The sequence below is a fragment of the Candoia aspera genome, chromosome 2, assembly GCF_035149785.1.
Source record: "Candoia aspera isolate rCanAsp1 chromosome 2, rCanAsp1.hap2, whole genome shotgun sequence".
Classification (NCBI taxonomy): Eukaryota; Metazoa; Chordata; class Lepidosauria; order Squamata; family Boidae; genus Candoia; species Candoia aspera.
This window is the reverse complement of record NC_086154.1, coordinates 226,249,524-226,272,601: the sequence shown is the minus strand read 5'-3', so window position 1 is coordinate 226,272,601 and position 23,078 is coordinate 226,249,524. Positions and strand designations below refer to the sequence as shown.

Below are 23,078 nucleotides of genomic sequence, written 5' to 3'. Positions count from 1 at the left end.
GTCTAAAGAGAATCACATCCACTGCCGAACCTGATAAAAGCTGGTCTCTGCCACCTCCATCTTCAGGGTACAAGCCTGGGCTTTCAATGAGGGAAGTTGCAGTAAAAACCTGACCAAAACAGGATATTTACCACTTGCATGGACAGATGTGCACCTGCCAAAAGCACTGATGTCTTGCTCACATTGTGCTTTATAAAACAGTACTGTGTTAGCTGTGCTTCGGCCAATATATGTATATCAAACTGGCTTAACATTTAGACTGAAATTATCATCATCATCACCATCATCAACCATTAAACATCTCCCAGTATGGCTGTGTCAGAACTAAGCTTGCCTCTGACTCAGAATTAGTTTTACTTTCTGAGTCAGAGGAGGGATTGGAAACTTACCAGGCTGGAATCGGAGAAACGAAACTCCAGCATGACTCAGCAGAGCGGGAAGAACCTACAACGCTGATTGGGCGAGATCCAGAGGAGGAATTGAATGTGCCAATCAGTGCACATCAGAGACAGGCTGAAAAACATAGGGAGAAGGCAGCCCAATTGGCTACAGAAGACTCCAAGCACGCCAAAGATCGGGATAAAAGGCAGCCGTGCCGAGAGCGAGCTGCTGGAGACAACCAATCCTACAAGCCTGCAGTGTCTGCAGAAGAGTCCCTACCAGCATCGGAGACTGCGTCTGTTGCCAAAGAGGAACCAGTGCCTTTGCTTTGCTCCGAAGAGGACTTGCATCCTGCTTCTGCTGCCATCGAGGATCCTTTGCTCGCCGAGCCCAGCAGTCTCAGTCTTGCTTCCAGCCTTGAAACTCTGCAATCTTCCAAGCAGCTTCTTTGTGCCTTGAAACTCCAGCGCCACCTTGTGTCCTCTCTCCAGTCCAACCGCGCTTCGTGTACTCCGTTGAGTTCAGGTACTGCAATCCTATCTTGTCTTGGATCTGTGTTCTAGCCTAGTCCGGGGCTTCCAGCCAGTTCCAGTCTTATTCCCAGTTTCCAGTCTTGCTCCAAATTTCCAATCCAGCCTAATTCAAGGCTGCCAGCCAAATCCAGTCTTATTCCCAGTTTCCAGTCTTGCTCCAAATTTCCAATCCAGAGAATCCAGCCTAATTCAAGGCTGCCAGTTGAGTCCAGTCTTGTTCCCAGTCTCCAACCTTGTTCCAAATCTGTATTCCAGAGAATCCAGCCTAGTTCAGGCCTTCCAGCCGAGTCCAGCCGTGTCCCAAGTCCCAAGCCTTACTCTGTGTCTCCAGTCCAGAGAATCCAGTCTAGTCCGGGGCTTCCAGCCGAGTCCAGCCTTGTTCCAAGTTCCAAGACTTGCTCCAGGTCTCCAATCCAGAGAGTCCAGTCTAGTCCAGGGCTTCCAGCCGAGTCCGGCCTTGTTCCAAGTTCCAAGCCTTGCTTTAAGTCTCCAGTCCAGAGAACCCAGCCTAGTCTGGGGTTTCCAGCCAAGTCCAGCCTTGTTCCAAGTTCCAAGCCTTGCTCCAAGATGCCTGTCCAGAGAATCCAGCCTACTCCGGGGGTTCTAGCTGACTCCAGCCTAGTTTCAAGTTCCAAGCATTGTTCCAAGGCACCATCCAGAGAATCCAGATTAGTCTGGGGCTTCCAGCCGAGTCCAGCCTAGATTCAAGTTCCAAGCATTATTCCAAGTCTCCAGTCTCGAGAAACCAGCCCAGTCAGGGGCTTCCAGTCAAATCCAGCCTTGATCAAGTTTCAAGCCTTGTCTTCAAGCCTTTCGTTCAGAGTACTCAGCCTAGTCCAGAACCCTCAGCCAGGTTAGCCTTGTTCCAAGTTTGAGTCCTGCTCCGAGTCTTCAGTTCATCCCTGTCGTTTGTAGTCCTGTTTCCAGGTCCAGTGAGTCAGAGATTCCGTGTCAGTGTCATTCCAGTACTGTTCCAGTTCAAGAACTGTTGCCTCCAGCCCTCATGTTCCAGTCGAATCCAGTTGGCCCAGTTGGGCTTGCTAACCAAGTCTTTGCATAACAAGGACTTAATTATTGTAAATAGTTATTTAATAAAGAAATTATTTGAGAACCGGTCTGGTGCTTAGTCTGAACAGGACAGACTGAAGGTAAAACACTTCTACTTGTTCCCTACTTGTGTTCTTCTAGACTAGAGGCAATCTGTCATAGCAATGGCTTGTTATTCTAAAGAGCTTCCAACCTACAGCCAAACACATCAGCAGAAGACCTGCATATGCACCAATTGAATATTTGGCCATGATGTCACCAAAAAAAAAAAAAAAAATCAAGAAAATAAACTTTTGTTCCTTGTTATATGTGTTAAATTGTAATGATTTAAAATTCTGCTGAATTTTAAGAAAGAGATCATTGTCAAGTTCTTTAATGTTTTTGGTGGTTTGTTTTAAGTTTTTCTGCAAGAAACAGCAAAAGATTAATACCCGCTGTTTTAAAAATGTATTTTCTATTATTAAAGTTACTAGCAAAGTAGTGATACTGCTGCTATATTTGAAGCTGTTATTAACTGGCACAGAAGCATGAAGGGGCTCTGTTTTAATAAGCCAAATTCATAAAGTACAATAGAAAATCATACCATCTTAAAAAGGTTCCAAAACCAATAGTAATCACAGTACTGTATACACATACTGGTACTTCTCTCTCTTTAGTAAGAAATTATTTTAACTCTAAATAATCATGCAATGAAGACAGATCTGCAGTGTCTGAAAATGTCTAACTCACCAGTGTTGGCTCCTCAACTAATATAGTTGTTTGCTTATTTTATTTTCCTACCATTTCCAAAGAGTTCAGAACATTATACAATGACAAAAGTACAAAATATAGAATGGGGAACGAGAGAGTATACCATTGTCTCTATTCAAGAAACCCATTTAGCAAGAGTTGAGAAAGTCTCTGCCTGGGAACTTAGGGATCTGTTGCCAATCACAAGAGATATTTGTGATCCAATGTGGACCACATATCCATCTCCCATTGTATAAGTCAGTTCTGCATATTTAATAGAAATTCAGACTGAGTCTCTCTGGCAGGAAGGGTTTATAACTGGAATTTTATCACCAGGAAAGTAGATCGAGAAGCTTTTACTCTATTTCACATAACTAGACATATTCATTTTAATGCCTGGAGGTAAGGAATAATTTATAAGAGGAGGCAATCCTCAAGATTAACAGAATCTGAATTACTATATTAGATAGGAATGAGATTGCAGTTTAAAATCCCCAGACTTGGAATATTAATTTCAAGGCCTCAAAATGATCTTTATAAATAAGATATGACCTTTCAGATATCAACATTTTCTTCAATTTATATTTTTAATTTAAGCCAAAAAGGAGGGAAAATACTTTTTCCATAGTAGTATGAATTTTGGAATGTTCTTCCATTAAATACACCTCTGAACATACTTTGAAGCATTTTGCTATTGGATGCAAAAGTGAACAAGCATAGCATTTCTGTTCCCTGCTCTGGGCCTTTGACAGGAACTGCAACCAGGATGTTGCAGCTCAGTCTCTCTGCCTCTTTAGCCTCAAACATGACAGTAAGTTCTCACACAGTCGGTAAAAAGCAACTTGTTAGAAAATCTGATGGTTAAAAGGACAGAGGATGCAGACCAACCTTGTCAAAAGAGGAGACCAAATGGTCTCTTACCATTTGGTAAGGGAAGGAAAACAAAATGTAAGAGGGCTGGAACACTTTTTCTATGCACAGGGCTTGTTCTTCCATCTCAGTAATGCATTGCTGAAATCCTTTAATTCAACAAATAATATTTATAATTCCTGGATTTCTATTGGACTTTCCCAAGTAGTAAATTCTTGCCTATAGGATGAAGCCTGACACCAATGATGGCCCTAAATAGACTCTTCCAAGCTCTTGCCTTGCAGGAATAATTTTCCCACCTGAACACCATCTCCTTGGAAAGCCTCTCAGCTGCACTGGGTTCCTTTCCTTTTACCAAGTCAGACCCAACTCACCATTCCATGAGCCCAGGCTGGAGGATGTGCTGCTTGGTAGTGTGCCCCATGCTTCCTAGTCTGTACATTCTTATTTCTTTTCTTTTGGTGAGGAAGGGACTGTTTCATATGGTGGCCTTGTTCCTTCAAAACCCAGGTGTGAAACGGGCGATGGGGGAAGAATCAAAGTGCAGAACTCCTTGTTTCTCTTCCTAGCTCATCTTTTGCCAAGGAGCCCCAAAGTGAGGCACACAACCTAGGGAATTCATGGGTGCCCTAAGTGGGAACACGCTGCTGCCAACTCAGCACTGGTGTGATGCTGTAACCTATCTGCCTTTGGGGGCTTTTCCTCATTCTCCATTTATGGTGAATGGGGAAGCTGCCACTGCTGTTTCAACTCCTTCCAGACAGCCAGACTGTTGACAATGGTTTCAGTTGGCACAAGTAGAAGGAATTGAACAGTCAGAGCCCTCAGACACCGACACCAGGCAGCCCACTGGCTCATCCTCCAGATGCCTTTCTTGCCCACCTTGTTCCAGTGACTCCTCTTTTCAAGGCATGGTGGAGATGGAGCTGGGGAGAAGAAGGGGAGGGGTGTGTTGTTCCTTGCCTGCCTTCATCCTCATGGTCTGGCTCAACTGCCTGGCACCTCCCACAGAAATCCCAAACACTCTTGGAGAGAAAGCTTGTGAACAAGGCTCAGCGTGAGTGAGCAGGCACCAGGTGTTGGAGGTGGGGAGTGGCATGAGCAGATCTGGAGCTTATCATACCATAAGTGACTGTGTATGCAAGTGTGCAAGCCTACAGCTTGAGAAACCCTGATTTAAGTTTTACTGACTAACACATTGCTTTTTGAAATGTTTGAATTAGCAGATCCTGTCAAGATCCTTGTTGGTAGCTTTACTTTAACAAATGAAAGTGTATCTTTGAGTGTTATTGAATAGGAATAATCTAGCAGTCATGTATTTGCATAAATCATTTAGGCCAAAGTACAGTAAAATATTAGTTCAAGAAAAAAGTGTGGTATGTGCATATTCAAGATTGGGGGCAGGGTGTTTGACTAATAAACTGTAATGCAATGAATTGTGGCTTTGATTTCTTATCATTGTGAATGCATTTACTGTAATTCTCTTCTAGATATCATTTCTGGCTTCAGCTTATACAAGTCAGCAGCTCTCTGAAGAAAGTTGCTCCGCTTTGGGTTCAGTTACCCACTATCTCTACCTTTGTCAGTTCAGCTGCATGCTTATTCAGGTTAGTAAAAATTCTGCTTTTTAGGGCTGTGTAGAGCTTTGGATCTGATTCCAAAAAGGAACATCAGAATGTGCAAGCAGTGAATGAAGGGCCTCTGTGCAGTTCCTAAATGTGCTGGGTCTTCTCTTGGATTCATGCCTCTGCTCCCCTTTTGGCTAACATTCATTCAACACATGTTTATATTTTTATTTTCTATAAAAAGCAGCATAATTGTATTTCCTCCTCCTCTCCACCTCCTCCTCATATCCCACCTTTTTTTTTCTACAACTGAAAGTGGCGTACATAATGCTCCTCCTTCCTATTTTCACTGCTACAACAATCCTGGAAGAGCGAATGGCCCAAAGTCACCCAACTGGTTCTCATCCCTCAGGGAGGACTAGAGCTCACAGTCTTCTGGTTTCTAGTTCAGCACCTTAACCACTGTACCAAACTGGCTGTTGCCAATTTAATACGATGGCTCCTGCTGTAATCACAGTGTTTATTTCCTATTAACTTGGGTTAAATTGTTGCTGCTTCCTTAACTCAAACAGTCTTTGTGAACTGGTGTATGTACACCTGTGATGAATAGAGATAAAATGTATTGCAGTGTGCTGTTCATTATTTACAGTGAGTTGACACAACAAAATTTATTAGTCAACATCATATATTATGTAACAATGAGTCTTACTAAAATAACCACATGGTTTATATTTGTGATCCTGGACCTGCTTTTGCTCTTTCTTTTAAAACAGCAGGTAGAATACAAATTAGCAAACAATTCTGCAAGGGCTCAGGTAAGAAGCTATTTAAGATCAGATGCGGGGAAGAGAAAGAAGGCTTGGTATAGCTGAAAACCTGCAATAGAAGATAGGAGGTGGAAGAAACCAAAGCAAAAAATGGTTAAGCTTGGTTGAAAGTTCAGCAAGGCAAAACTAGAGAAGTAATTTTTAAAAGGATTCTATGGCCATATGAGCAACACAGATAGAAATATTTTGGTATCTATTTTAGCAAGGAGCAGAAAAGGCATTGTATTTTCTGGTATTTACTACATATATTGCTTTGTTTGCAACTATATATTTTACTTTATTTTTTAAAGAAACCTCTGCCATCTTCTGGAAGGACACTTGTGGGGAGCTTCACTCAAAACAGATCTCCCAAGTGAAATAATATTTGATTAAGTGTCAAATAAAGTGCAAGTTATTTCTGATTTACTCCTCAGCACACTGGAAATTTCTGCATGAGTTCCTCCTTCTAGCAGCTAGGAAACCAGCTGCACCTTTTTGTGTCCATACAACTGGTTATTATTACACCATAGCAACAGGAAAATATTGCTAAACTTAGATGTGCTGTTTGTATTTGATCTATTTAATTCTAGAATACCAAAAGCTGAGAGATGTATAGCTATCAAGATAAAAAATGACATTACATAGGAAATAGCAAACAAATCAAGCTCACACCAAACTTTGCAAGGTCCAGTTGGGCCGATATTATCATTTATGCAATAAGAGATAAGATGATATGTAACTGTGATTAAACAATTACAGAAAACAAGGGTAAGGACACACAGTACCAGTTCTTAGAAAATTGCACGACTAAAAAGCCTTGTTCTAAGAGGTAGAATTAATGGGATCACAGCTCCTTGACTAAATAGAGTGACAAAAATAAATTCCAGGGTTCATCTGTCTGTAGCTGGAGCATGGCCTAGTTTTATTACAAGGCCATGGAGCAAGCCGCTTTCTACCTAGCACTTTGTTCTTGACACTTTTAATGTCACAAAAAGAAAACAGCATAGATATAAAATGAATGCTGGGAGCAGAAAGCTGATGGGATCATTAAAATGATGAGCCTGCTAATAAATACAAATGTGTGTGTGTGAGTGTGCACGCACACACACGTGCTTGCAGTGTGTTATTTAAAATGTCCACTACATCATTTTTTTCCCCAATTGTATTAAGAAAACATGTAGCCATTAATTTCCTTGCTCTGACCTTTTGAAATGTTTGCAAAGGTACATTTAAACAATTGCCTATTTATCACTAAAACGTCGAACTCTCAGGAGGCATGGACTGGACAAATCTTTAGATCATTTTTAAGTTAAATGTATCGGGAGTAAAGTCAACGTGACATAACGCTTCCATGCTTCCTGCTTGCAAATGGTTCATTTAGGACAGGAGAAGAGAAATCTTCAAAAGATTTGGAGTTAACTTGCCACTGGTGGTTCCTTTTAAAATCTTTATTATTATTATTATTATTATTTAGTGTGTAGCAGAAGAGCTTTTTTTAGCAGCTGCCAAGTAGTTGGCATCATTTCAATTTCTCTAAATGCATTATATACTGATGTAATCAGCAGTTCTGTGTGTGTTTCAGAGTAAGCTTTGCATATTCCATTTTGCCAAATGCAGACAACCTGTTTTGCATGTTCTGCAATTCAGATGAATTGGATAAAGATTAAACACTCCACTTCTGTTGTCTGATCAAAATCACTGTTGCTCTTTTCTTACACTGTGTTGCACATGCATAAAATTGTCATCTAATCCAGAACTTGCTCAGTGCATGCAATCCAGCACAAGCTTCTTCAACAGATGGCTATCAAGCCTCTGTTTGAAAGACTGCAATGAGAGTCCAACCTCTCATAATGAAGTCAGGCCATTGGTTTCATAAACATTTTTTTCTTATTAAAATATTTCTCTTAATGTTCCCTCAGAATGAAACTCTGTATTTGATTTATTACATTCATACCCTTCTGTTTCTCTGAGAGTTCAAGGCAGCTTATAAGAGAGGGTTCTCCCTTCATTTTATCTCCTTTCTACAGTTCTGTGAGGTAGGATGTGTTGAAAGAGGTTGACTGACCCAAAGTCACCCTGTGAGTTCTCTGGGTGACTTGAACATATATCTCCTGTGTTCTGCTTTGATATTTTATCTGTTGCATATGCCAGCTTTTGGTCTAGATTATATGATTATATATGATACATGTATATGATAGATTATATGATTATATGGTTTAGATTATGTTATAAGGGGCAATTCTTGGTGCCCCTAGATCAGCACATGTTACACTATTGCTTTGTGAGCTGCATTGGGTACCAATCTGCTTCCGGGTACACTTCAAGATGTTGGTTATCATCTTTAAAGCCCTTCATGGCATGGTTCCAGGGTACCTGAGGGACCGTCTCATCCCCATTGTATTCACCCATCCCACTCGATCATGCAGAGAGGGCATGTTACGGAGCCCGTATGTAAGAGAATTCCATCTGGCGAGGTCCAGGAAGCAGGATTTCTCTGCAGTGGCTCCCGCCCTCTGGAACATGCTTTCCCCAGGGTAAGACAGATTCCATCTCTCACGGCCTTCCAAAAATAGTTAAAGACCTGGTTCTGCCACCTCGCCTGGGGCGGGAAGGGAATCACACCTGGAGATGGTTAGCGCCTAAAATGGCCCCTTTAGATATACGTGAATGATATTCCACTATTATCATCATCTGGATTTCATATTGTATTTATGCTTAATATTATATTTATATTTATATCTATTTATGGTATTTTAATGCTTTTATCTTTGTTGTAAACTGCCCAGAGTCTCCCTTTTGTGGGAGATGGGCAGTGGCTAAATTAAATAAATATATAAATATGAACCACTGCTTTTCTACAGTAGAGACAGACATGAGGATATTTACATTTGATATCAACCTTTTTGTCCACATAATAAATTATACTGCTTTAGATCAATGCTTTTTCTTAAATCTAGAGTAGGCTTCTTGCAAATACAGACCGCCAATCCTAGATCCATGCTGTTTTTTGTTTTTCATTTTTGAACAGTAAAAAATGGAGTTGGATGTTTGCAGTAAGCACAGGTATATTTCTAAAAAGTTGTTTTTACAGAACTGTTGGGTAAAATGCTATTAAGCGTATTGATCTAATGTTCCCCATTATTCCATAGGCTGTTAATTTCTGGTATATCCTGGTGATGAATGATGAACACACAGAACGGCATTATCTAATTTTTTTTCTTCTGGGTTGGGGTCTTCCAGCCCTTGTTGTGATACTATTACTAATTATCCTGCGAGGAATCTATCATCATAACCTACCACAGATTTATGGCCTGATTTACAATGATCTGTAAGTATACAAAATTGAATGTCCTATTTGTATACCTTTCTGGTGTCCTTCAAGTTAGTTAAACTATAAATTCCATCAACTTACAAAGCTAAAGTAGTTTGGAGAAGGCCAAATTTAAGAGTCATACTCTTTTTTCCTCCCCTATATTTGATGCAAGAAGAGTGGATTACATGACATTGAGCATGCTAATCTAATTTAATAAAGCGGAAATAATTGCAATGCAAATAACATTGAATGACAGAAGTCATTTATAAATGAATCTTCTTCATAGCTATAGACATTTTGGGAATTCTAAGGTCCCCTCAAATGTAATTTAGAAATCAAGACAAATGGCCACTGTCAGAAAACCCTTCATGTCCATATAGAAAAATAGATGTGTTATAAATAGGGATGTGGCTGTACTTCAAATACAAAGCAGAAAATATCACTTGGAGTACGTGTGGGTGTGCACCACCACCAATTGGTTCCAAGCTGTATCTTTTCCTTTGTGATTCTGTAAAAATACTCATTTCATTAAAAAAAGGTATTGATTGAATGTGACAAGGTGCTTTAGACTTCTTGTGTGCATAGTGTTGGCACCTCCTTAATTCACCAAGTTAATCAGTGTCTAGGTTATAATATTTTGCAGCATAATGGCTTCTGGCATTGTTTAACAAGAATATTACTGCTGGGCAGAGAAAACTATCATAAACATTCATGAAGAATTAAAAACAAAATTGACTAATGCTCACACTGTCATAGCATTTTCTGTGAAAAACTATTGAATATTTATATTTATTCAGAGTGTCTTAGATACATAGAAATGCAGATTCTTTTGTCTGTTGTTATTTGTTAGGCACCACTATTGGGCTTTATGCCATATCATAAAGTAATGCATTTTCTGTCTTTGCACATCACCTATCACAGCAGCTTTTCTGGTCAAAGAAGCAAAACGCATACTGAAATCATGTACACCAAAAGAGGATCAATGAACATGCAGTTCATTGTGAGTCTGATTTATGTTAAAACCAAAATGTGCTTAATGCGTATTTATTTTTGAACACCCTGCCTTAGTTTATTTTGCAAACTGCTAAGAGCTTTTTTTCTTGAAGGCAGGTAGACATCATTCCTTGTGGTCTCTTTGCCTCTTATTGGTGGGATTCCACCTGTCCTGACTGATGTTCATAGCTGAGCTCGAAAGGGTTGAGTCCCACCCTTCCTTTTGTATATATAACAATAGACTGTCAAAACCACTGGAGTTCTTTTTTTGTCACTCTAGTGATTTCTGTAAAAAGAATTCTCTTGAAACTTTTTACCTGCTTTTTTCTTCCAAAGAGAAAGGAGGAAAGAATTTATATAGCTGTTTGCTGTTAGTAGTTTCTAATTAGCATTTTCCCTTTCCTCTTCCTGCAGTCCCATTGCCCTGAGGCCTGTGATTCATCCCACAAATCAACATGCTATATTTTTGTCTTGTCTCAGCAAAGGGAACTTAGTTGACTCCTGCATGCATTGTCAGAACTGTTAATGGCAAGCTTTCAGAAATAAGCATTCTCGCATACATATCTTCCTTTCGGTACAGTCTTTGAAAGCAACCAGAACAAAACTAACTATTCCTTCTACTGTTGTTTTGTGTGGTCCAGTACCAGAAGAGTCTTACCTATTTGCCATGCCAGTGGCCTAGAAGTATAAAGTGTTGAGAAACACAATGTGAACTCCCATATAAACCATCTTTCTCTGGCCTGTAGATTGATACTAGAAGTGCCTACATTCTCAAAATTTCTGGTAAGGCTAACTGGCACTGTCTATTCCAGGCAAGATCCTCTCTCTGCCAGCTTCAGTTCATAAGAAGCCAAGTTCTAAATTACTTGAAGCAAGCTACTAAGCACATGTCCAATCCCAAAACGGTCTTTAGATCCCAAGGACTACATCTCTTGAAGATTCTTGTACACTATCTTCTTTTTCATTCTGTTAAATTCTTTACTGAACTTAGTCATTGGTGGCCATGCTCTTCTTTCTCCATCAGAAAACCTTTAGCCAAATCAGAGCAGCTGTGCTAGATAACTAAGGTCTCTTTAGAATCCTTAGACTGAACTCTATAAGACTGCTGCCTACCCTGAGTAAGTGTTGGGCAATGGTGCCCTTGGCTCTTATCAACAACAACAAAAAGTTGCTGCTTGGATTCTTTGATAGATGTTTTTATCTATATTAGAATTCTGGATAAAATTTTGATCTGGATTAATAAAGTAAAGCTGGCTCAAGTTGAGCTCAACTCCTGGAAACTTTATTGACATATTCATGCAATTTCTTGGCAATATTACTATGATGTTTATGATGATGATGATGATGATGATGACGATGATGATATATTTTATAAGAATTTTATTAGATTTAAGACAAAGATAAAAACTACAAAAAAACTAAACCCTAAAAAAAGAAAAAAAAAACCTTAAAAAGTGTGAAAAACACAAGCAATTTTTTTTAAGATTACAGGAAGAGGTGACTTCCTACTTTTAACAGCAACGATATACAACAAATTTTCCATAATCAATCCCTTATTCTATATTAAACCAAAATCACATTAGTTCTATAAATCATTCCATTGGCACATTATAAAAATCACTAAATACAGTTGCTCTATCCCCTTATATTAAAAGAAAAAGAAGAAATATACTGTATATATATTTAATCTATTTAATTATTTCTCCCTACCACTATTCCATATATTTCTGTCTACTGTAATAAACATCAAACTAAAAAGCATATACATTGTCTGCCATTATGATTAATAATACAACAATTACAATGATCATATTAAGCCTAAAACCAAGCATTTATTGTTATACCTTATTAATCTTAATCCATATCATTAAAAGCGAATGAAGTCAAACAAGCCGTAAAAGCAATCCAGAGAAATATTCTTAAACCCTTACCCCACTTCAAAATAAACCAGAGCATTTACATATCCCTGCAATACACACAGAGCGTTTTTCATAAAGAAATCAAACAGCTCAACTGACCCCCTTAAAAACTCCGACTTCTCAACAGAAAGCCTCCGATACATAATAACCCCTTCTTTTCCATAACATTCCATCAGAAAATCAATTTCAGTTATGGCTTGCAATTTGATCTGTCCCTTTAATTTCTTCAACTCGACTATCTGATCTTCATCTAGAATTTCAAGAGAAGCCCCAATCTCGCTATTAGAAGAAACATTTATATCATTGTTAAGCTCTTCAATTTCTTCCATGACATCCCCAACCAGATGATAGATTTTAAACCTCATGTTTTCCACAATGTCCTGAATGCCTTGCATAAAAACTTGACAGGAATCAATAAGAATCTCTTTAAGGTCTCAATGGAAATCCAAAAAAGTCTGATTGAAATCCTCCATGTCTCACACAGTAAATTATGGTGCCCCCTAGGTACTTAACCAGCAAAAGTGGGAGATAATAGAAAAATTCTGAGATGTGTTTACAGAAGTGAAAGTATGATAACAGGCAGTTCCCCAGGGAAAGTAGCAACAGAAAGCTGAAAGTTCAAAACAGCAGATTCAACGTGTAGGAAAATGCTAAAATCTTCAAATTTAGTACAAAAACAGTAACAGGGAGACGATTACGTACTCTCAACCTTCCTTAATATTTGGATGGAAGGCAAAATCCAAAACTTAAAAAGAATTTTTTAAAAGAAATTAATCACAAAAATAATGATAAGCACCAAGAGAACGCATTTCTCTTGTTATAGAAAGCCTCTCTTAGGGTAAACATCCTTAAAAGAAAAATAAATTGGGTGATTTAGAAATGGGGTGGCCAGTCTTAATATCCCTTTAAGGCTACAGTGCGGCTTGGAAATGATGATGCCCCAGCCTCCCGGCTGCTCTTACCAGTCAATTGCGAACGCTGTTTGCGATTTTCTGGCTGCAAGCAGCCTTCCCAAGGACAGATGGGGTGATTCTGAGTGTTTTCCTTTCTCCAGAAAAAGGCTCCTGAGCTTCAGGAAAAACCTGCCTGAGCTCCAAACTTTGCCGCGTTGTCAGTTCTGCTCTGGAGCCAGCAAGCACAGCTGTTCAGACCACCATGTTCCCACCGGAAGCCCATGATTCTTATATATTTATCACACCTCTTTTTTATATATAACTCCAGGTGGCCAACTGCCACTGTCTTCAGCTGGGATGTTTTCATGTCTTTGTAATTCGGTATTTCCCTGCTGGTCTCCCCTCTAAGTACTAATCAGGCTCTCCTTAAGCCCAGACAAAATTGGCTGACCTGTGCATTTATTCATAATAAAACCTTTATTAAAGATATGTAGTACAACTGATAATACTCTGATAATAACTTTATCAAAGATATGTAATACAACTGATAATATTCAGAAACCAAAAAAATGCAGCCAAAAACATGCATCTCAACCCATAGTCTGTTCCTCATTTTTCCAGCTACTGACTGCAGAAATGGCATTGACCTAATATCTATTATTCACATTTATCTTTCAGAGTTCCAGCAGAACAGTATATTTCAGGCAACACAGGAAAATTTCATTTTACAGAAAAAATTCAAATAGAAACAAAAATATAGTATGCCTATTTAATCTCCCATGGGTGCCTGAACATGATGGCAACCACCATGACTAAAACCTGGAATGAAATGGCTCCAAATTCTGATTCAGTAAAAGTATTTCCAGCGATAGAACTAGCAGAAGTTGCACCTGTTGCCTTTTCCTTGTTTAGCAGATAAAAGTATTGCTGTGTTTGTTTTAGACATAAGGCTTCAGTGAATAATTATGTATATTTCATGAGTTTTTGTATCTTGAAAAATATTTTGAGTAGGCTTTAAACAGAGACAAAACAAAATGTCTTGATAATAAACATAATTTGACTGATCATTTGTTTTTTATATACAGGTGGTCCTCACTTAACAACCATTCATTTAGTGATGGTTCCTGCCTATGACAGTGCTGAAAAAACTAACTTATGACCGGCCCTCACAATTATGACCGTCACAGCATCCCATGGTCATGTGATCGCCATTTTATACTTTCCTGGCTGGCTTCTGGCAAGCAAAACCAATGGGGAAACCGCGTGATTCATTTAACAATCACATAGTTTGCTTAATGCCCACAGTGATTCACTTAACAACCACCACAAAAAGGTCATAAAATTGGGTCAGATTCGCTTAATGACCACTTTGCTTAGCAACTGAAATTCCAGTCCCAATTGTCATTAAGCGAGGACTACCTGTAATTTGCTAATTGAAATTTGTCCTTTCTGGTTTAAATTTGCATTTAATGGAGGCAGGAAGCTTGTAATGATGATGCAGATTTGCAACTGGGGTATCAAGGCACTACACGACCATGTATATATGGCAGTCCTACAGCTCTATCATACAAGCAAAGAATAAACCCTATGAACTTCAAATTTTATGAAAATAAATTATCCAGACATTACCATTTTAAAGAGAGGTTGTATAGTATGCAAGTGCTTTCTGAGTCAATAGCAAATTATATTTACTGAGATGGTTAAGTTGAGGCAAGGGAACTTTGTTTGTCCTGAGCCAAGTGTGTGTATTTAACTTAAAGTGTTACTTCAGAATAGCTGCCCCGTATTGCTAACACACAGTAATTTCCTTCCTTCCTTCCTTCCTTCCTTCCTTCCTTCCTTCCTTCCTTCCTTCCTTCCTTCCTATGAAATGCAAAGGGGAAAGAAGTCAACATTGGATAGTAACAATTGAATAACACAAAAAGAAACAACAGCTAAGCTGGAATAAAACATAAATAAAAACATTTTGGGAAAACTTTCTAATAACACATTCTCTCCTTCTGTTTATTTCCCCAACCACTACCACAACCTAGATATATATATATGTGTTACATTAAATGTTAAACATTATGGCTAGTAACTATCTGAATCTTTTCATCTATTATTTTTATTAATCTCATAATTTTCTCCCTAAAAGCCATATTTCAATTGTCTAAATTCACCTTGCTGTATAATGTGCAGTACATACGGGAGCTATTTTTGCTTCAATTTGGTTAAACTTCTATTAATATGTACTGTCAATTTTGTTATTGCTGCATATTCTCCAATTGTAGTTTCCCGGTCTGATAACATTGACCAAGTTCCTCTTTTCCAATGGTGTGCCAGATTTGTTCTTGCAGCTGTCAGTATATATCTTAGTAAATTGTGACATTGTTATATCTGTACTGTGGCTTTCTGATCTGTATATAAGTTTCTCATGAGGATAATGAGATGTTCTGGGATTCCTATTTTTTGGAGCACATTCCACAGCTTGTTGTGATTGTCACAATTGAATTCACTATAGTCAGTGAATAATATTGACTTATTTTTACATCAGCAATAATATATTGTGTTCCTCAGCTTTTTCTAAAGCCAGTTTGAACATCTGGTATATCTTTTTCCATGTAGGGCTCTAATCTGCGTTGGATGATCCTAAACATTATTTTACTAGCATGTGAAATTAAGGATATTTTTTGCACACTCTAAGTCTCTTTTTTGGTATTGGAATGTAGATTGACATCTTCCAATCTGTTGGCCACTGTGGTGTTCTCCAGATTTGCTGTCATAGCTTAGTTAGAACTTTTACTGATTCTTCTTCTGTTGCTTGTCATATTTCAGGGGGTATTCCCTCAGTTCCAACTTGGTAATGACCAGAGTGCTGATCTAACTTCATCTTCTATGGTCATGATTTAGCTTTTTTTTTTAACAAAGAAAAAACCTGTTTTAAAGTAGAATCTATATCCAGATAATTAATTGCCCATTTCTTTTGATAAATATTTATGAAACTAACTTTTGATGGCTGTTTTTGCCCAGTTCCTAAGTCTGAAGCAAAATTGTCATGGATGGATGGACGGAGGGACGGAGGGACCCATAGATAGGTATCAGAAACAGAGCTTCTACATGAAATTGCATTTTCCATTGCAGTAAAAATTCAGATACTTATTCTTTCATAGAAACTGACAATTGAAACCAAATGATTTTATCAGCAGTCATACTAGTCTCAAAAGTTTCTTTGAATAAATAGATTGCCCTGCATTATACTATTTAGACCAAGGCTCTTGAGCAATTGATATGGTACATCTGAGAACTGTTTGCTTTGACTCATAAAGCTGCTGGTATTCAGAACAGAAAATATTTTAAAGAAAATCCCCTATTCATGCTGTATTAGCATTTAAAGGACTTTCCAGGATTTGCAAATACATTTCAGAGACAAGAAACAAAAACAAAGATCTCTAAACAATAACCAAGGGAAAGTCCAGATAATCTAGTGCAATTTGGTTTTTCTTTCTTTTTCTTTCATTCAAAAATAGATTTATACAGGTAGATTTATTAAATGAATTGCATCGTTACTGCATAGTGAATTTTACATTTTACTACTCTATTAACTGGTGTTCAATAAAACTATGAAGTGTTATCTCTTCATAGTTTTGGAGGTAGCTGTCTGTTTATAAAAATATCTTCCAAGTGGGCCCATATTCAATATCTTCAGTTTCCAAATACTGCAGCTATATAAAATATATGTTAACGTTATTCCATTATATTTCAGGATTGAGAAGTAACACAATGTCAGCCTGCTTCAGAGGCTGGCTGTGATCGAAAGAGAGTCAGGTTTAGCTCCTCCCATGCCCCATAAAAAGTAATGGTAAAGTAAACTGTCTTTAGGTAGCATTACCTGAGACAAGTGATCAGATCAGAGTGGGGAAGGATTACTTATATAGGAATGGTAACTCCAAGAAATTCATTATATTTGTTTTAAGCATTGCATTTAAACAGAAATTATGGTATATACAGTAAGACTATGTTAGATTCATTTCCAGGCATCCTGGATTTAATTCCTTTTGCTGACTTAGTACCTGGACAAGTCAATACCCCGTCATCTAACCTCAAGATAGAGCATAATACAGACAGACATAGCTAGATAGAAGAACCTTATTTAGGGAATCAAATTAGTCCCATCTCCAGCTTCTGCAGGGTATTAAGGACAGCAGAGGAAGGGGCTGATTAAATGTTTTGTACACAGAACAACTATATTATGCCTTGATTTCTTTCTTTTTCCTGAACCCACTTAATGAACTACATGGAAATACTGAGGGAAATAAGAATGACCCAGTCAGTGGGCAGACACATCATAGGTGGAAATTATGTGGTGATGCTGCACACTAATGGCATTACTGTCACACCAGGTGCCTAACAGTTTCTCTAGATCAAGGGTGGGTAGCTTTTGCTTTTCTCAAGGACTACCAGGGACCACTTGTGGGAGGTACACAGAGTTGAGGCCAATTGTAGGTATTGGCTTCTTTTCTTTTTTCTCTTTTCTTTTGACACCACTTATCTTCCTTTCTTTCCTTCTTCTGCATCATTGCAGCCCATTGGATAGAACACTCTATCCAGTACTCTGAACTGATACATGCAAACAGTTTTGAAAGGGCTCTTGGTTGCCCACTCCTGCTCTAGATACATTGAGATTGCTTACAATTTAGTGTTATGGTTAGAATTCTTTTAAGCTTGGAATGAGGAAAGCCAGTTTTTTTTCCCCCCTGAATTATAGCTCCCAGAATTGTAACTCCCTCACCATTAGCCATCCTGGCTGCAGAGTGTCCTCCATGCTAACAGAATTTGGGGAATGGTAGTTCCAAAGTATCCTGAGGACATCAGTTTGAAAAATACTAGTCTAATTAATTCTATTTTTCATCTCAATAGTCAGTAATTAATCAGATACAGGGAATCTCCCTTCCTAAATATTCTAAAGTAAGGCTTCCTGCTGTTAAAATGTTTCCTGAAATTAAAGAAAAAAAGAAATCCAAAGTATCAAGGGAATTTCATATATGTGTTCTATTAACTGGTTTTGTTCTGTAAAGTATATTCAGGATTTCTCTTCTGTCCATATTAAAAGATATTGATAGGGAAGTTTAGTACAGAGATCTTGACCAACAACACAGAATCTTTTACTTTGCTTCTGGGCTTGGATAGTTTACAACTCTGACACTGGCTTTGTTCCCATAATTTTGGTATAAACCTTTGGTAAGGGAAATGGGAAACTCCAAGAGGGAATTCTGCTAATCTCAATGAAATACTTCTATTTTTCTTACTTTCCTAGCAACATGCCTTATGAACTTTAAGTAAAAAAAAATGCGCACTTTAGCTATAATAAATGTATTGCTCTTTAACTACTTCGAGACTTTTTCAGGGCAATTTACACTTTCCCAGGGGAGTATCAGATCTCTACTGGTGTCATAGCCACATGATGCGAAATTTCCAGTCCCATGTATTTGAAGTGTGGGGAGAATTATGTGCTTCTGTTGCCAAGGCAAATACATAAGCTCTGTTCATACAAAGTGGTGTTCACCGAGGATAAGGAGTGGTATCATTTCCTGCCATACTCCAGCCTTCACTGCTGATACAAACTCTGCAATCAAACAAATATAATACTTTCATCTATTCAGTTTTCCTTGTGAATATGAGTACACTAGTCACAGAATTTTTTTTCTTCAGAAAGTTCAAAGATAAAAGGGGCAAAGAATTGTTGATCTGTCTGGAAGTAACTATTGGTCAGTATACCATTCAATACCTGTCCATAACACCAGTGCTTAATCTTTGGTGATTATTTGGGGGAAAATATCTTTATGTAGTAATTAAACTAAAAAAACCAATTAAATAATTTTCTGTAGTCTAGCATCAACTAGACAGATGTATGATGTCTGCACAGTCTTACTGAGAGCAAGCAAGCATCTATAAATTAACTGTGCTTATAACAAAATACAAAGATGTATTTAATTACTAACAACCTGCCATGATTTTAGAAGCCACAACTGTGTCCCTACCTGCAGAGCAAACAAGCTAACATTTGAATCAATGGGAACCTCAAGCATTCGTATTGATATATGTATTAATATTTGCCCAGCAACAGTGTGCAGCACGAACAGCCAATAGGAAATGTTTGTTCATCAGCCTTTACATTTAGTTCAGTGTGTATCTCTTACTTCCTGCCCATCAGCTGGAAAAAACAGATATAGCTCTTTAGATTAGAGGAGCTTGGTTCAGGTCTCTGCTGCAGTTTTTAAATGGAAGGTTTCAGGCTATTTACAGTGAACAAACCACTATACTGCATTCTGAGATACTGTGTTGTAAGACATATTGTGGTAACTGCTTTAACACTTTTTGTTGTTGTTTTGAGTGCATATAGACAAAGAACAATAAACCTACTTTCATATTATAAAACTATTATTTAAACAGAATCACTAAAACTTTGATAATTCTGCTGAACGTATCACATCCTACACAGCTCCCAACTTTACTCTATGGTCAGTAAAGGAAACCACAAGAACAAAATAGACATGCAAATAGCATGTACTCATTATAAATTGCCACCACTCCTCACTGAGCAGCACAATCAGGTCAGAGTTTTGGCATGCAATATACAACTGATATTGCAAATAGGAAGGAAAGGCCCATGCAGGAACAGGAGATAAGGTTTGAAAATAGTCATGTGCACACACAGACACACACACTGGGCTTAAAGCAGGATATGCATAAAAGAGACATAATATATGACAGCTCCATTAGAGCCCATGCTGGAGTATATATATAGTCTCAGTGACAGCTGCCAGAGCATCAACATAATCTGGTTTTTCTTTCAACCAGTATCGCTACCTATTATTATACACTTTGAAACTGTATGGTGCAATAAATTCCTAAGATCAGCCTTCTAAAACAATATGCCTGGTCCCTGACAAGCAGGAAATTCATAATTATCTGCAGAATATTTGGACGTCATCATTTTCTCTTTAGAGCCCATCTTAATCTGTTTCAGCCAAAGTAGCATAGAGTCCTAGTCACTATATCTGCAATAGTACATGTGTGCAAAGTAATAGACTTCACGTTTGTCCACATTTCATCTCTGCAGTGCAGAGATACAGTAATATAAATTCTTGTAGATGAAAGTTTAAATTCCATAGATGATTACTGAACTTGGTCTTCTATGTATGACAGGGTTTCCTTCCTTCCTTCCTTCCTTCCAAAATGTTTCACATAAACCTAATTTAAAGTTATACTGAGCCAAACAAATTTCCATGTGCGCAAATTAACAGCACTTGAGAGTTACATGCAGTCCATTGAGACTTATGTTAGTAGAGAAAAATAGAAGGTTAACTTGGGTCACTTTCATAAGAGCTCATTATCATCCATTATAAAAAAAGCAATTCTGGCAAATGGTGTAACCCTAGGGTGGCCACTGAGCTTTGCACTAGCTAGAAAGCTGGCTTGTCTAATTCTGGAAGCAGGTCTCCTCAGCATGGCCCCATCCCTTTGGAATATACGGCTGATTTTTCAGATAAATCATAGTAAAAACATAGCTGTCCTGGGGAGGCATTGGGTACATAAGAACTAATGAGCTCGCTGCTGGTTTCCACCCTGCTTTATCTTTATTTTAATTTAATTTTTTACATTAGCTTAATTTTATTAGAATTTCAATTTAATATTTTCTAATTTACATTTAATATTCTTTTAAGCTATTGTTAGTTACTCTGTTAACTGTTACCCAGCCAAAGTATTGTTTTAAAGGGATAGGATACAAATCCCATAACTAAAGACTCAGAGCACTGCAAGTTCCCCTCCCTCCCATAGACCATACCCAGCCTTAGCATATATCTCACCGCCAAGATAGCTCATATCCTTTTATGCAATAGGGGGATGTACCAAAGTGGAATGAATTATACATTTAATTAGTACAGTAGTACTTTTGTATCCACTTTTCCCCTTATTCTTGTGTTCTGAAAGTAGTAAACTTGGCAGATGTGCACCATACTTTTTGAAATACAAATTCATAAATCAACTCTTCTCAAAATGAATCTGTTCAGAAATGAAAGTACAAAGGAAGCCTTCATAATGTTTTGTCTAACAGTGCAGAACTAGACTTCAACTTCTAGTTGTACTCATTAGAAATAGTAAAGATGATGCTGATAATGATACTTGTTTTAAAACCTGCTTATAAAAATTCAATCTTAATCTTCCAGGAAGCTAAAATCCAGTGGTTCTGTGTTTCCATGAAAGCATGGATAGACATAAATTAATGGCAAAAGAGAAGCATTTTGATAGAATTTTTGGATGGAAATGTTTGCTCTTGCAGAATCCCAAATAAGAAAGTTTCTACTGATCATACAATATTGCTCATAATTAGTCAGAATTAAACAGTGGGGAGATACTCCTGAACAGTTTGTTGAGATACAACATTTTTATTATCTGATGAATGTGTGTCATGTTCTCATTCTAATGTCTGGTTAACATTGTAACGTTTCACATGTCATTCTCTGTTCCGTGTTCCTTCACCCGGAGTTTTTTCATTCTTTCGCCCTCCATTGTTTTGAGGGCTTGGAATGTATGTTTGGGTTTGCGCTCCTGTTCAAGGTTACTTTCCCAGGCGCGTCTAACGGCTTTCAGCACCTGGGAGGGGGAGCGTCCTGACGAGCGACGGGGCGGGACCTGCTTACAAGCAAGGCTTTTAAGTTTGTATTTGGCGCGCTTTTGCTCATTCTCAGCTTTCTCTGTATTTGCATACTATTCCTTTAATAAATCAGTTATCTTTAAGCCCGAGCTTGTGAGACTGAGTATTTGGGTTTAGGCAATCATTACATAAAGCTGAGAATCATTTCATCCATTTTCCGCTAGCCCCATCCAATCATTGGATAAGAGGGAACGCTAGCGATGACAGAACCTCAACTTCGCGCAAGTGAGGGAAGCGAAGAAGAGCGGGAGGCGGCCAAAAGCCGGCCAGTGCTAACTTCGAGAGCGCAAAGAGCAGCACGTCGGGAGTTGCGAGATATCCAATTGGACGAGCTGCTGATATCCATGCAGGAGAGTCTCAGGAGTGATCATAGAACCGTTATGGAAAGAACACAGGGGAGGGGGTCTCCACAATTGACCTGGGAGCACGAAGTCCCCTTGTCACCGAGGGTGGTGGTAACCAACCAACCCTCGGAGGAGCCAGTCACTCCGGCCCGAATGAGGGCATTAGAAGATAAAATGGAGTTAATAGTGACGATCCTCAAGGATCTACCCAAAGAGGATCTACCCAGAGAGGCAGAGCCCACCCTGGAGGATTGGGAGGAAGAGCCGTCACAGTACCCCAGGCATAGTACCATGTCGACCCGGGGGAGAAGCAAGACTCGATCAGCCCGTCAAGGGGGGGAGCGAGAGGCAAGACCTCCTAGGGATCGACCACCCATGGGGGCTCGGCGCACGCTGACATTCGCGGCACCGCCACAGCCAGCTGAGCCGGCAAGAACCTTCCCACCATTTGGAGTGAAGTTCGATGGGGATCCCACAACGCTCTCCTTCTTTATTACTAATGCCAAGCACTATATAGAAGATTGGGGTCGAAATTTTCGGTCTGAACATGGCAAGGTCAATTTCATTGCCAACAAGCTGAGAGGAAAGGCAGCGGATTGGTATGTGCAACTATGCCAAGCTGAGGCAACTGAGTTAGAGGACTTCGATGAATTTTTGTGGGCACTTAAAGAGCATTTCGAAGACCCCCTAGCTCAAGAAACGGCCAAAAATGACCTGCGGAAACTCTACCAAGGGTCCCTCTCAGTTGCCAAATATGCGTTGGAGTTTAAAGCTTTGGCAGGAAAAGTGGAAGACTGGTCTGAGCCAACAATCATCGAATTGTTCAAGCAGGGGCTTGAACCCGAAATCCTTCGATGGGCTCTGGGCAGAGATGATCCTAAAACGCTATATGGGTGGATTCAGTTGGCGGGCAGCGCAGAAAATGCCCTACGAACCTATGCCCATACCAAAGAGCTTAGACAAACACGTCTCGCTAGAGGAGCGCGC

The 23,078-nt window shown here is 38.8% G+C and overlaps 1 protein-coding gene across 1 annotated transcript in view; it reads left to right on the top strand.

Moving 5' to 3' along the window:
• Positions 1-23,078, top strand: part of ADGRV1 (adhesion G protein-coupled receptor V1) — a 252,597-nt gene that overhangs the window by 171,811 nt on the left and 57,708 nt on the right. The window contains exons 83-84 of the mRNA XM_063295429.1: positions 5,051-5,167; positions 9,081-9,259. Of these exons, the coding sequence (XP_063151499.1) occupies positions 5,051-5,167; positions 9,081-9,259 (296 nt within the window). The remainder of the gene's footprint in view (positions 1-5,050; positions 5,168-9,080; positions 9,260-23,078) is intronic.